At 39.1% G+C, this 15,394-nt stretch overlaps 1 protein-coding gene across 1 annotated transcript in view; it reads left to right on the top strand.

The window, feature by feature from the left end:
* The window catches only part of USH2A (usherin), an 833,496-nt gene that overhangs the window by 541,742 nt on the left and 276,360 nt on the right, over positions 1-15,394 (top strand). The window contains exons 39-41 of the mRNA XM_059039022.2: positions 1,832-1,982; positions 2,576-2,718; positions 12,916-13,544. Of these exons, the coding sequence (XP_058895005.1) occupies positions 1,832-1,982; positions 2,576-2,718; positions 12,916-13,544 (923 nt within the window). The remainder of the gene's footprint in view (positions 1-1,831; positions 1,983-2,575; positions 2,719-12,915; positions 13,545-15,394) is intronic.

Below are 15,394 nucleotides of genomic sequence, written 5' to 3'. Positions count from 1 at the left end.
GCCCTTGCCTTGCCTGCTCTTTGGCTGGACTGCTGTTCCTCCAAATGGCAGGTAGACATTCTCATGACCACCTCCTTATGTTACTGAGGTCTCTGCTCTAATGTCACCCAATGACATGTTCTTCCTATGGCTCTCCTGTCCAATCTGAATTGTTGTGTAATAACTCAAATCTGCACTCCTTTTCACTTTCTCTCCACTTACCCTGCTTTAGTCTTCACCTGAGCACTTAGTGCCATCTGGTAGGGTCATCGGTATCTATTTGTTCATCACTCGCTCTCTCTGATTACATAAGTTCCGTAGGGTCAGGGGTCATGTCAACTGAGGGTTGACTCAGTGTTGTTATCCCTCCACACAAAGAACACTACTTTGCACAGAGTAGAGGCTCAATAAGTGTTTACTGAATAAATTAGTGAAGTATCGATGAATTCAGAACCCTTACAACAGACTGATGAGACATGGAATCTAATTCTTCCATTCTCATCAATGGCCATTCACTAGCCTCACGGTTCATAAGCCAGTTCTCCCAAATTGGAGGGTATATAAAAGTCACACACTGCATCAAGTTATGTATAAATGAAAGTTGAAAATGAACCCTGACAGTTGTTTTCATTGTTTTGGTTCCTTCTCCTCCTTCAGCAATGGCCTCTAGTAATCCTTGGTCAATAAGAACTTATATTACAATAATCAAAAATTGCGTGATAGTAGTACTTAAATTATGCTAAGGGAAGTTCGGATTAGTCCAGTATAATAACAATAGCTAACAATTAATAATTACCAGGACCCAATAAAAGGTGCTTTATTTACATTGTCTCTGGTCTTCACAGCAATCCTAAAAAGGCAAAATATTATCCCCATTTTAAAGACAAGAAACAGAAGCTCAGAGTTTCCTGGTGATTTTCCCAAAGGCACAGAACTGTGCTTAATTTGCTTTTGAGTTTCTGACTAGCTTTGGGACACACTCTGATATGAGAGGTTCATTCAAGTTATACCTGTTGGAAAAATTTATTTAATAGCCAGAGTCTTCTTGTCCAGTTTTAAAATTTCATTTCTTAATAGAACAGGCTTCACTCATTTCTTTTAGGCCCTCTACAACTATCCAGATAGATTTCCCTAACAGATTATATCAAGCAAGTATGCTGACTTCAGGAAGAATTTGCCAGAGATTCAACTAGACTAGAAAAAGTCTATGCCCCAACTTGTAACATATTTGAATAAAGGCAGCATCACTGTGAGAAGGGGCAACCAACTGTATAAAACACATGAGGAAAGAAGCTTAGTTTTTATATTTTCATAAGTGAGAATTAAGGCTGGAATGTGCTACTTTCTTTGTAGAAAAATACAATTTTAATAAACCTTCCTCAAAAAAAAAAAAATCCAGTTGTGTTCAGGGTCGTGGTGTGATTAAGGAAACAATGGGTGACATCAGTGGAAGAAATAAAAGATCTGGACTCCTTCACTGTTCAGTTGCTTGACTGTTGAACAAAGAGTTAAATTTTAAAGGTACTTTAATATTTGCTTCATTAAATCCCCTCCATGTTTTCAATTAGAGAAACAGAAGTACAGGTGGGGATGTGCTGCGTGCTCATCTGTCTTGCTGTTTGCGGGGGGGTGGGGGTGGCTTTTAAGATGGAAATACTCATGTAATTGTGTTGAAATGAACAATAAGGAAGTAGAGTAGTTCCGGAATGAAAATGTTAAATTAAATGGACCATGTTTAACATTGTTGTTGATGCTGAGGAACAGTTTTTCTAGTATATGGAGCATTTCGATTCCATCCAGCATATGTTCTCCACAGTTTTCTCTGCTCTAATTCATCTGTGTTTTTCGACAGCTCCAGATGGCGTGCTGCCTCCGAGGCTTTCATCTGCCACTCCAACCAGTCTTCAGGTTGTCTGGTCTACACCAGCTCGGAACAACGCCCCCGGCTCTCCCAGATACCAACTCCAGATGAGGCCCGGCAACTCCACCCACTGGTTTCTAGAGTAAGCATTCTACTTCGTTCACCCCTTCTAACTGTCACCTGGGTTTTACAACGTCGTCATAAATTCACTATATCTTACATTTTTAACAATAGGTCAGTTCTCATTGGCAACAAATAAAAACCTCCTTTCCAAAGTTCAAACAAACAAACAAAAAGCAACACCCTAGGAGATCATTATTTGCTTTGCAAATTTTTCCTTTATAGAGGCTGAAAGTAAGATTCCTTCATCCTTAACTTTTCATGAGCACATGTATTGCCAAGAGCAGGCATACACCTGAACCCCACAAAATCTGCTGTCTGACTATGGCTACAAATTTATAATACTTATTCTACAAATTCCATGTGGCAATCAGTCTCAATACTAGACTAGAATTCACTCCAGGCTACCACTAGAATTTATATCTCATATAAATGCAATAATACAAACCCTTAGCCAAAGGACTGCTTATTTTAAAAGAGATATCACGCGATGACAGAAAATTGCAGCACTGAGAGGTAGGTTGACATTCCCTGAAAATTCTTTAAGATTGTGCTTGTTTTTTATTCCTTTGAATGTCTAAAGCTTCTTAATTTTAGAATTTCTTTCCCATATAGGTTGTTTTCCAATCCTTCTGCATCGTTAAGCTATGAAGTGAGAGATCTGCAGCCGTACACAGAGTATGAATTTCGGTTGGTGGTCTCCAATGGATTTGGCAGTGCACATAGTTCTTGGATACTGTTCATCACCGCAGAGGACAGTAAGTGGTCTGAAAAACACACAGCCAGATATTCTCTATATTAGGAAGTCTTGAAGTCTTCAATTTTTCCAAAACAAAGAAATAAGCCTCCTCTATTTTCTTGATGTTGAGGGACAATAATCTTTTCCATGTAGAACGGTCAAAGTTTCCAGAAAGAAGAAAAATGGGGGCTTGGAGGGTTGGAGGGTTAGGCCTACAGACAGGAATATGTAATTCACAATAAATTATGATATGGACCCACTCAGTCCTTCAGGGTACATCTAGGTGTCCTGAAAGAGAAAGGTTATCCTTTTCTACTCTATGACCTAATATTACAAGTGTTCTCTGCAGAAGAACATGGAATATGGACCTTACTTCATGAAGTTACTTAGAGGTCATTATACTTTTTTTCTGCAGACAGATTCCATTGTACTTTTACTCGTACCTGAAAGACAGCCTCCAGAATAGAGGAGTATAATCTGATAACAATCATTCTGCATGTACTACAAAGAATGCATTGAGATTGTCTTATTCAACCAGTACAGAGAATTTTCTAGTTTTTCATGGAAGAGTTTGTTTGCATATATATGTTTTTTACTCAGTTATATAGAGAAAATAAATGCATGGCTATCATATTGAGTTTTATACAAATTACTTCTTAAAAAGTATATATATGGAAGTATGATTTTTTTAGAAAAGTTAGAAATTAAATCTAGCTACATAGAGTGAAGGAGGACACTGTATCTTTGAACAATGAGGTTTTTAGGGTTAATCTTGTCAAGTCTTTTAATCAGAGGCTTCTTAGAAGATGTTGCCCTGTTGGCCAATTGCCATTCTGGCTCTATATTCAATGAGGACCCAAGTGACTTTCAAAAGGCTGGATATTCATCTCAAAAGGCACGGTATTTGAAACAATCTCAATTGTATATGAAATTGATTCTTTTATGTCCACAATATCCTTAATTATATTATTTTAGTGAGAACAAGATATCAGCTGAGATGGAATCAGGCCTATCTACCTTCCTTAATGCTTACTTTTAAAAAAACTATGAACAATCATATATAATAGTTCATCCATTTCTCCCAATTTGTAATTACTCCCAGGGAGCAAGTTTGGTACTTTACAAGGACACATCCAGTTCTTTCGTCTCAAGGGTACCATTTAGTAAATTATCAGCAGAGTGCAATAAGCAACACACAGAGTCCAGAAAGTATTCATGCACCACTCAACGCACCTACACCCCTTTTAGAGGGAACATTACATTCATTCTGTGGACTCTGACAACATGAACACCAGCTGTATACAGATGTATGAACCCGAGAGCTCCCACCCAAAATGGATTTTTGAAGAAACATTTTTTTTTAAAAAAACAACTGAAGATCAACTTCTAATCTCCTTAGATAGAGCATACTTCCTTGGCACTCAGTAAAGGTAACTGAAAATAATTATTCACCCACTGCAGAGGTGATGGCTCCATAGAATACTACATTGGAAGAGGAGAGAAAATGTCTCCTTTTTTCGGCACCACAATTTCTATTTTCATAGAGAGGGGGCAACACTTGGATTTCCTCTGTGGTGATCTTCATTGAATAGGGGCCAGGATCTCCTACATAAATAAATCCCCAAACATTGTAAAGTACCAATTAGTACAGCATCCTCTGTTGAGCAAATTTCTCTCCTGCCTCATCTTACTGTAAAACAAGTCTTACAGACTCAATGTGCTTAGAATTTTCATGCATGGAGACACTGCTGTCTTTGTGATTTTTTAGGGGCTGGGTTCAAAGGCAATAGTGTTAACCCTTCATCTTCCTTCATCAAGAATTAGTGACACTTGATTGTGTAGCCGGTTTTAACCCAGTCTTCATTTTCATTGAAATCCTTTCACCAAGACAGATGACTTCTTCCTCCACTTCACGTGTGGTGTCACACACATCAGCAAAGGGCCAAAGGCTGGCTGTTTGCCCCTCCAGGTTAAGTTACCAGTGCATGCTCGCCCCTGAGACATGATAACAGTGTCCTATATATTTTGGGTGTCAGTGGAGATGGATGCCATCTCTGAATGGATGTGCAATTGAGTTGACAAAGACTGAGTGATTGGCACGAGGCACAAGCGGTGTTTCTGTCAAGGCTTCAAAGAGCTGCTTATAAAACCACCCATGCCGACAGCTCCATGCCGGAATCACACTTCATACTTGATCCTAACCGCCACCTCCCAATCGGCGAAGTGCGATTTCCAATGTAGAAATTCGACATATCACCTTACAGAATGAAACAGAGAAGTCACCTCATGCCCACATTTAAATTTCATGCCATCGATAGGCACCTTTCCGCATCAGCCAAAGCCTCGAAACATTCTGGTGCAAAAAAAAAAAAAAAGGGTCACCAATAGCAGTATTTGTCATAAGATACCGCGAGAACATGATTTTCATCAAGCCTGTGACCCAGCTGAGAGCAGAAAGAGAAACCTAGGCAGGAAGCTACCTAGAGCCAGAGAAACAAATGCTTGGGTACAAAGAGAGTGTCTCATAGATGGAGAAAAAGGCTGTGAGAAATTTTTTTTTAATGTTTCATTCTTCTGTAATCATTTTCCTACTTTTTTTTTTTTTTATTTATTTTTGGCTGTGTTGGGTCTTCGTTTCTGCGCGAGGGCTTTCTCTAGTTGCAGCGAGCGCGGGGGCCACTCTTCATCGCGGTGCACGGGCCTCTCACTGTCGCGGCCTCTCTTGTTGCGGAGCACAGGCTCCAGATGCGCAGGCTCAGTAGTTGTGGCTCACGGGCCTAGTTGCTCCGCGGCACGTGGGATCCTCCCAGACCAGGGCTCGAACCCGTGTCCCCTGCATCGGCAGGCGGATTCTCAACCACTGTGCCACCAGGGAAAGCCCCTGTGAGGAATTTTAATAGATTTTTATTCAAATACTTTGTCGTTTACATCAGTGGGCCACCAATATCCAGTTCCATGCAGTTTTAAAAATCTAGCATGCTGATGCCAAATGATAATAATGCACATTTCCTATGGATGTTTTAAACCCAGTTAAACTTGTGTTGATAAAAGATGTTTTTTCCAGCCAACTTGGTCAGTGTAATGTTCGACTATTTGCAACCAGATAAATACAAACAACACGTGTTTTTTTTTTTTTTTTTTTTGAACAAGCTGCTGGCGGTCCAAGCACCTGGAATGTCTGCAGCCTACAAAAATGCATTAAGATTGTGATACAGGGAGATCACCTCTGTGCTTTGTGACCACCTAGAGGGGTGGGATAGGGAGGGTGGGAGGGAGGGTGATGCAAGAGGGAAGAGATATGGGAACATATGTATATGTATAACTGATTCAGTTTGTTGTAAAGGAAAAACTAACACACTAAAAAAAAAAAAAAGATTGTGATAGACTTGGGTGCATGGGATTAATAACATGAAGACACTTACCTATCAGCTGAAATTTTTTGAGATCTTTTAACCAGAAATAACCATCTCTTCTGATTTTATTTTTTGTCCCTCTCTTTTGTGTGCTTACAATTGTTTTCCGTGAGTATAGGTGTGTGAAAATGGTAGCTGGCTGAAAGGGGAAGTCTCCTTCAACTTCAGCTTAAATGTGCATGTGCTCTTTTGCCTAATAAAATCCTGCCCTATGTAAAATATGAGATAACCCACTTTTCTTGAAAAATGTAGATTCCCTAGACTAATAAAATTCAGATTTCTCCCAAGGTTTCTTAGCTAACAAGACTGAAATATGGAATATCTCTTTATTTGAGTCATTTTAACAACAAACATATATATATATATATATATATATATACACAATTAGATCAACCTAATGAAAATGAGATTCTTTTCTAAAAATCACTTCTCTACCCCCAAAACAAAACAAAACAGAAAATCCAGATTGCTTCTAGAGATGACCATTTAGTTGTCAGATACTTTTCAAAGACTAAAAGTTGACTCATTTCACTAAATTTGTAGTTAAAAACTCCACATTTGTATTTCTAACCATTAATCTAAGAGGCATTATTAAATAAAATTTGTGGGATTTGAACAGTTTATTCTGTAGATTTACTTAGACAATTTTTTCATGTGTTTATTATTTTGCTAACAGACTGTTCATGAGTTTTGACTGGAGTCTGCTAAAAGATAGAAAGATGTATCTTATTACTTACACAGTGAGAGTTTCAGTACTATTAACATATTGTATTCACTCATAGTATTAGGTTTTACTGTTATTTTTTCCATACTTAAAATTGCACTGTGAGCAAAGGATGAAGCACTGAGGGAAATTATCATAATATCTGGGTCCTGTTTTACTTTTCTCGTTAGCAGTTTTGAGCAGTTTTCCCCTTTCATTCATCTTTAAGATTCTCATAGAAGTTTACGAAGCAACAGTTGTTCTTCTGCAGTACAAGAGAAAGATCTTGCAATGTTCATTGAAATCTGATTCAGAACACATTTCTTCCTAGTTTGTTGTCTGACAACATTCTAGTCATCCATCAAGCCCCAGCTCATACGTCACCTCCTCTGTGAAGCCTTCCCTCCTCATATCTACCTCAGAATTTTGGTTTGTGTTTACTTGTGTACCATCAATATCTCCTTCTGAATTGTAACTTCTCAGGACCTAGGGTGCCATCTCATTTATCTTTGTAGTTCCAGTGCCTGGTGGAGGGTCTCATATAGAGCAAGTACCCAAAATTGTTAATGGACTGATGAAAAAGAGTTTCATGTAAACAAATCCATGAAAACACAACCAAGCAAACCTTAACTGGGTACCTGCCGTGTAGGAGGGACTGAAAGAGACATGAAAGTTACAAGGATGAATAGGACAGTTTTCTTTACTTGAGGCATCCACTGTCTGGTGGCAAGAAAGACATAGAGTAAAACCATAGTTAGAGTGTTCAGAACTGAAAGCAAGCCCAGAGGAGAGCATTTCCCTCAATATAGGGTGTCAGGAAAGCCTTCCTGGATGAGAACACCAGGAGAGGAAATAGGGAATGATTTCTACTTGGAGTTCACATCAATATCAGATTTCAAATTTACTTCCTCATCATTGGTTCAGAAAAAGGCAGGAAAAGCAATTGCTGTAGGAGGTGTCCACTGATACGTGAGACAGGCAGGGCGGCTTGCAGGATGTTCTGCCCGGGGTTCCAGCCTCTGAGTATGAACCAAGGAGGGTGAGGATGAGAGGCAGATGTAAGAGAAGGAAATCCCAAAGGCAATCCGCATTCTTTGCGTTGGTCAGAGACAGCCTGCTGGCTGTCCCTGTGATTCAACATTAGCTGTCTTGACTAGCATAGTGAATGTTCTAATTAGAGAGACCTCTGCTAGCCCCAAACCATGTGCTATTTCAAAATGAAGGGGGACAGATATATAGAAATAGAATTCCAGAAGGAAAACACGTTTTCTTCTTATTCTCACAACCCGTGATGAGTAAAACACCGAGTCCTTGTGACAGGGAGGGGAAGTAAAATTGTGGCATGAAATTTGATCAGTTGATCAAGATTGTTTCTAGAGCAGGATTTTCCAGTCATTCAGTAAGTATATTTGTGTCCTTAAGAGTATTTAAATTTTAGAACTAATGTTGCATGGTAGAGATCTTTTTATTAGTGTGCTTTAGAATTGAATGTCAACCTGGATCTTAAGAGTGTTCTATGTGAGAGAAAAACAGAAACATTTGTAAATGAGGGTGGCACAGATTTGTAACAGTAGATTTTATTTTATCGAATGAAGAAATGTGAACTGTAAGTTTCAGTAGTGCTGCACGATGATTTTGCTTTTCTATTCCAAATACGTGTCCTAATTGCTTTAAATACTAACTTCTGAATGCTTATCCTTTCAAGCAGTGACGTAGGTCTCTACTTTACCCACAATGGAAAACCCATGATGCAAAGTGAATGATGTAAACTGCTGATTTTGAGAGCGAACTGGCCCTGTATGTATGTCCCTACATACTTTGTTTTCTGTTACATAGATTCTACTCCTCAATTCCTTGCATTCCCAGAATTTATAAAAACAAATATTTATTATCTTTACATTTTAATTTTTATATCCTAAGATCAGAAGCTGAAAGTGACCAATAGAAAAATCCTTTGAAAGGATGGATCGATTAATGAAAAATTCTATCCACCTGGCCTCAATTTCCCTCTTGAGCTCTCGAATCTCTTTTGGGAACAGAAAGCCACTGCTCTTCCAAATTTGGAACCTCTAGTTCTTCTAGGACTTTTTTCTGCCGTCATGAATTCTCACGTCAACACATTTCATCTTCTGTTCCAAACTTTCAAGGAAGAATCCATAGCCATTCACCATACAACAAATCCCAATTCTGGGAGTCAGAACACTCTTCCTAGCCTTCCTCTGCTGTCCTGGCCTCAGGAGAAAGAGAGAAGATAGTTCCCCAGTATCAGTTCACCTACTTGCAGACTATAAATCAGATCCTTTCAATTTCAACAACCTTCTAGACTTCAGATGTTTCCTTTATTAAGCAATGATGCTTACGTTCCACAGATCTTTTCCTATTTCATCAGTTGTCAAGAAGCTGAATGTTCATATTTGTGCCAAACTGTGCTGTGCATTCTTAACAGTTGTTTGGGGATACAACTATTGTACCCTCTTCATCATCACGAGAGTAATTATTCTCTATCATTATTTTATTTGTCCTATTGCTTAAGTCTTTTATTATGAGCTGTCGGAAAATCTTTGGGGGAAGTAGTTGGGGTATAAATAATAAATTGATTTTAAAAACTCATGATTCAAGATGGGATAGAATGCATCACTCCACTCTTCTGCTAACATTTCACGAGTGAATATCAAGAGGATACAGGAACAATTAGCGCAGGGTATATGCTACTCTGTATAATTATATAGCCATATATTTGCCACCTTGATTTTTAATTCACTGGCACATTTAGAGGATATCCATTTATGGAGTTAATATTGCTGAAAAAGAGCTTTTGAACAGAGTGAGTTTTTAATTAGAATGGCAAAAAGTTGCTTCAAGGCAGTAATAACGTACCAGGAAAACTGAGCGATCTTCGGTTAACTCTAGTAGCAAACAAGTTGTAGAAGACCCAAGAAAACCATTGAAAAAAGTTATATACACACTACAGATGTGAGCCGTTCACACCCACACAGACACACACACACACACACACACACACACACACACACACACGCCTACGCACCCATACTTCCCAATATACACCCCTGAGTATAAAAATAAATAAGCAGACCCCTCCGTGAACAATCTCATTTGCTCTCTTTTAAGCTGGGGCTGAATTTTTGAAGCTGACGAGTGAAATCGTTTCCCATGAAAGATAATTTCATTTGCCAAAATGAAACTACTTTCTGTTATTAATGCCGTAATGAAACAGCTTGAAATATGAATCAGTGATCTGAACAGAAAGGATGTTCCCCGTTCCCTGCTCCAGGAGGGGAGTTCTCTAAACAAGTACACCCACGGAGAGGGCTGTTCGGTTGTATTTTCATCACTAGCCAGCTGAGCTGTGTGGCTGTCATACTTGCCGGTCTCCCCTCCAGTGACAGCCGCATTGACAACATGTTATACTCCACATTGATTTTACAGTTAAGGAGCTGATTGTGATATATAGGGATTTTAAGAATTCAGCTGAGAGGCTGACTTTTGCCTTTTATCATTCCATTAAAATTTTATAACCATCTTTTTCATGTCATTTCATCCATGAATTCTTACTTTAGAAGTGATAGCTACTGCTGTAAGCGTAACTTTTCTCATGTTCAGAGCTTTTTATTGTATTAGCAAACTACCCCAATTATAGTTATTACTCATGTTTTACATAATTGTGGTGACCCTTTCAGCCATGCAGTAGCATGCCAGTTGATTTGTATATAGAATTCGACGATTCGGCTTATCACTTTAAAGCACTAAATTGAAAGCGTGCCAAGAGTCAGGTTTTAACACTTCCTTAGCCAAAGCAGCTAATTAAGCTGCGTTCGGCATCCTCTCCTGGGTTGCGTGCTTTAAGGACCCTTCCTGCAGCAAGTGCTGGGGACCTACTCAGCTAGAGCTGGCAGCTAATAAAATGTATTGTGGCTTTTAAGGGGGGGGGGGGAAGATCATGCAATTGAAATTAAACATCTCTTCTTTCCCAAGATAAGAGATCATCTGTAAGGAAAGGGTGTGTTCTGTGGAGGCTTCAAGTGCCAGTTCTTTATCCTGGATGTTTCCTTGATAAGACTATTATCGTAGGCAGGAGAAATAAAAGGCTTACCCCCATCAAAACAGAGAACAAACTGCGTTACTTTCCCCTGACGAAGCTCACCGTTTGAGATAATGCACAGATGAGGAATAATTATGGAAGACCTGAGTGAAAACCCTAATAGAAAATATTCTGATTTGTAAGCATGTATTCTTCTTTTTTCAGCGGGGAAGGGTGACTTAGGGATAGACTTGAAAGGCTTGATTCTCCACCATTGATTTTATGGACCCCAATCTCAGAGGATTTCGTTTTACAAGACAACACTGATATCTTACAAGACTTGCGCTTGCTTTTCTTGAGGAAAGAGCCAAATCTAGATGACAAGTATAAATAAGAAAGGATCCGCATCCCTATTTTGATATAATAATTGCTACTGTGTACCGGAGAGCAAAAGTAAGAAATGTCACAGTGGTTTGACGAAAGCTTTAACATGAAAGCTAGCAACAGACTAAAATGAAAAATGTGATCCATATCGAGATCACTGTACTTTTAAGTATTTTTCTCTTCAAATAGGATGCATTACCAAATTGTCAAAAATGGCTTGATTTCAGGGTTCGTGTGCTGTAACAGCTTTCCTCTCAAAAAGTAATTATGATTCTACCATCAGTCCAGTTGGTGACAAATACGCGGACCATGTCGTGTGAAAATATGCTCCCATCATCAGCTATTATTGTAGTCACTGGCTCTGCGAAGCAGTGGTTGCGTTTAAAATTTAAACCTTGGGTATAACACTGAATCACAGACACACACATAATCAACGCTGTTTTAAACAATTACTAAATCTAAGTATATCTTTTTGCAAGACTTTTCCATAAAATCTAACGTTCACAGAAAAATCGCATAAATGTCCAAATTGCTGCGGGCAGAAAAGGGGGATATAGGATTTTTCTTGATCTGTTGTAGCAATTTATAGATTTCAGGCCGTGGTTTATAAGAATGCTAAATGTTCTGGAATTACAGCTGTTACTGATCAGTGATTGAGCCAGATTTGTGTTATTGCACCATGTTCTTGCTTGTACCCAGAGAGCAGTAAAGCCTCAATATAATAAAAAGCACCTGCATTTTAAATGAAATTTCAATTGAAAAACTTAACAGCCCTTCAAATTGCAGAATTTAACGCAGCCCAGTAAAGCTTAAATAACACTTTGCCTCCGCAGGCTGAGGGGTTTGCATTCAAGGTGACTTGAGTGTGTCGCGTGGTGAAATTATTTACAATTAAGGAATTTCTCTGGAGGGCTGCAGGATATTTGCTGTTCCACAACACCTAGGCGGGCATATGGCGGGCCTTTTTCAGTATTCATGGAGCCTCCTGAACCTTTATGATAATTGAATCAGTTAGAGTGCTGAGTGGAGCAAGCATTAAACCTGTTAGCCTAAAGGTCAGATCTGTGCATTGTTTATTTATCAGTAGGTGAAAGAGCTAAATCGGCAGCTTCTGTCACAGTCACAGTAAAAAAAAATCACCTATAATATTAACAGGGAGTAGATAAATTACAAAACATGGATTAGAATGATAAACAGACCCGAGGATAATATGGAATATATAATGAGAGATGCTGAAGGATTTTACTGGGCTGTAAAATATGCAGGTTTGTTAAGACAGTGTTATTGATTATAATGAGTTACTGGGCTTCCAGAAAAATGGGGCGGAAGCTACAACTTTGGTTACAACCGCCCTCCTGTATCTTTCTCTCCTAAGGTCTTTATTTCAGCTCCTCGTGACATTTTGAATCCTTAGCTTTAGTAAAAAGAAATGATTTTAATAAAGCTATCTTAGAGACAAAAATGACAATTGAATTTGATAATGTTCAACAAGTACATACTTCTTACACATTTAAGAGTAAATGCGTAAGAGACATTTAGCCACTTACTCATTGACCTTTACCAAGCGTCCAATTTCATACTGTGGTAGGAGGGTTATCGCTCATTTTAGTTTTGTTTTGAGGAGATGTGGGGAGTTTCTAAGAGGTATCCGGTCTTACTTTGTTTTCTACTTTGTAGAGCCTGGACCTATAGACCCTCCGATTCTTCGGGATGTGAAGTCAAGAATGATGTTGGTTACCTGGCAGCATCCTTTAAAGTGCAATGGGATCATTACCCATTATAACATTCACCAACATGGCCGTCTCTGCCTAAAAACTTCCGGAAATGTCACCAATGGCACAGTGGTCCATTTGCGCCCATATACAGCCTACACATTTCAAGTAGAAGCCTGTACTTCGAAAGGATGTTCCCTGTCACCAGAGTCCCAGACTGTATGGACACTCCCAGATGCTCCAGAAGGTATCCCGAGACCAGAGTTATTCTCCGATACCCCAACGTCCGTGATTATATCTTGGCAACCCCCCACCCATCCCAACGGCGTGGTGGAGAACTTCACAATCGAGAGAAGAGTCGAAGGGAAGGGAGAAGCTACTACCCTGGTGACTTTCCCGAGAGGTCATCCCATGAGGTTCATCGACAAGACTTCTGCTCTTAGCCCATGGACAAAATATGAGTATCGGGTCGTGGTAAGCACTCTTGGAGGAGGTACAAACAGCAGCGCTTGGGCAGCGGTGACCACGAGACCCTCACGCCCTGCTGGGGTGCAGCCCCCCGTGGTGGATGTGCTAGGACCCGACGCAGCCCAGGTAAGACACGGTGTGTCTGTCTCCACTGCAGACATAGGAATTTTACCCTGGATTGACTCTGTGTTGAACAGAGCCATCTACTGACAAAACGCACACATGTGTTGTTTCAGGCATTCACTGGATAAACTGGGTTTTTGGCCTTTGGCCCAAACTATCTTGAATTCGATGTCAGGTTTTCATTTCTCCCTGTAACCCCTTAATTATATCGTTGAGACGCTTCCATTTGCCTCACACACCTGAAATCCTTTGAATGCCACCGCGGGATGCTTAGCTTAACCATCACATCGGATCTAAATAGATCAGAAAATGAGAGGAGGAGGGGAAATACCGGGGAAGGGATTAGTGTATTAACAAAAGTTCCAATTACCGATACTCTGATTTTTTTTTTTAATGATCAAAGGATCAAGATGATGGGGAAAGAAATAAAAATAGCCAATTACAGGGTTATCTAGGAACTGTTCAATTATTCACTTCACTCTACTGGGAATGAACCCTAGAGCACAGGATAACTACCATTGTTTTGGCTTGCATACAAACTTCATTCAAGGGAAATTAGTGTAACCAAACAGGAGGGAGTTTTGTAGCTTAGAAGCCTCTTTTGTGTAAATACACACATGCTTCCATGGATTCAATCTTGTACTACTGCCAAAAGCATGGGTGCAGCAGCTTGCTTACCAGAGCACAAAACAAAGGACATTTGCATAACAGCAAAGTTCATCTGTTGAAATTATTACTTGAATCTCTGTTGTGTGTTCTCTTCCCCCCCACCAAAACCAAACACTGGGTGACGCTAAATAGTGTAAATTCTTGCAGAAATTTAATTGAACCTACAAACTAAAATCGATTTTTATAAGTCTGTCTTAGCTTCAACATGAGATTGGCCAAAGCAACAAGCCTTCTTGATAGAATTACCACAAATGTATAGAATTCTGTTGATAAAACACTAAAAGGAAATTAATTTGAAGGACATGATGTACGACGTTTATTATATGAATTGGGCAATCTTAAGAATTGTTCTTCATTCAGAGGAAAAGCAAAACAAGCCAGAGGAAAACCCCAAACAAACCTAGAGTTATCCATCATTCCAGAAATGACTTTTCAATCCTAAGGGAATTTTGCAAAACTTCAGTAGCAGTACCAATCGATATGATGTGACATAAACACAGTCCCTCCCCAAAGGCAGAGCTAGATAATGGACTTTTTTCTGGATTCTTTCTAGCAAAAGTTTAATAACTAGGCAGATCTGAAAAATGATAAATATTTTCAGAAAAATAATGGCTCAGTGCCCAATTCTGTGTGATTCAGCATCTGTAAACAGTGATCAAAAGTATTCAAAACAAATTGCCTGACTTTTTCTTTCATTCTTTTTTTTTTTTTTTCCTTCCTCTTTGGATTTTGCAACCTCATCCAGGAATAAGACAATGTACATGGCTTGTCAACCTGCTAAAGTAAAGTTTATACTAGCTTGGCTTGGGAGCAGAATCTCACAGGCACTCACCAGGTCAGGAATCTAAAAGTCTCTAAGAAGGTGCTTGGAATATACAGACATTGGACATTAGTGATAGTTTTTTAAAATTGACACCTTTTATTAATTCTCACTTTATCACTAGAAAATCAGAAGTTATCAATGAAGAGAGTCATCAGGAATATTCAGCTGAATCTAGTATTGGATGTTATGTGTTTAAATAGTATTAAAACAACACATTTACACTTCAGAATTTTGGGCTCACATTAGGTTCAAAAAGATCTTCAGACTGCCAAAGTCAATGTCCTCGTGATACGCTTATCTGGTAAACAGAAGCGATGTGACAGCAATACAGTGATTTCTCTTTATGACATAATATAAGATT

Source organism: Kogia breviceps, chromosome 1 (assembly GCF_026419965.1).
Source record: "Kogia breviceps isolate mKogBre1 chromosome 1, mKogBre1 haplotype 1, whole genome shotgun sequence".
Lineage (NCBI taxonomy): Eukaryota > Metazoa > Chordata > Mammalia > Artiodactyla > Physeteridae > Kogia > Kogia breviceps.
Note: the sequence above shows the minus strand (reverse complement) of the source record. Positions and strands in the feature narration are given on the sequence as shown.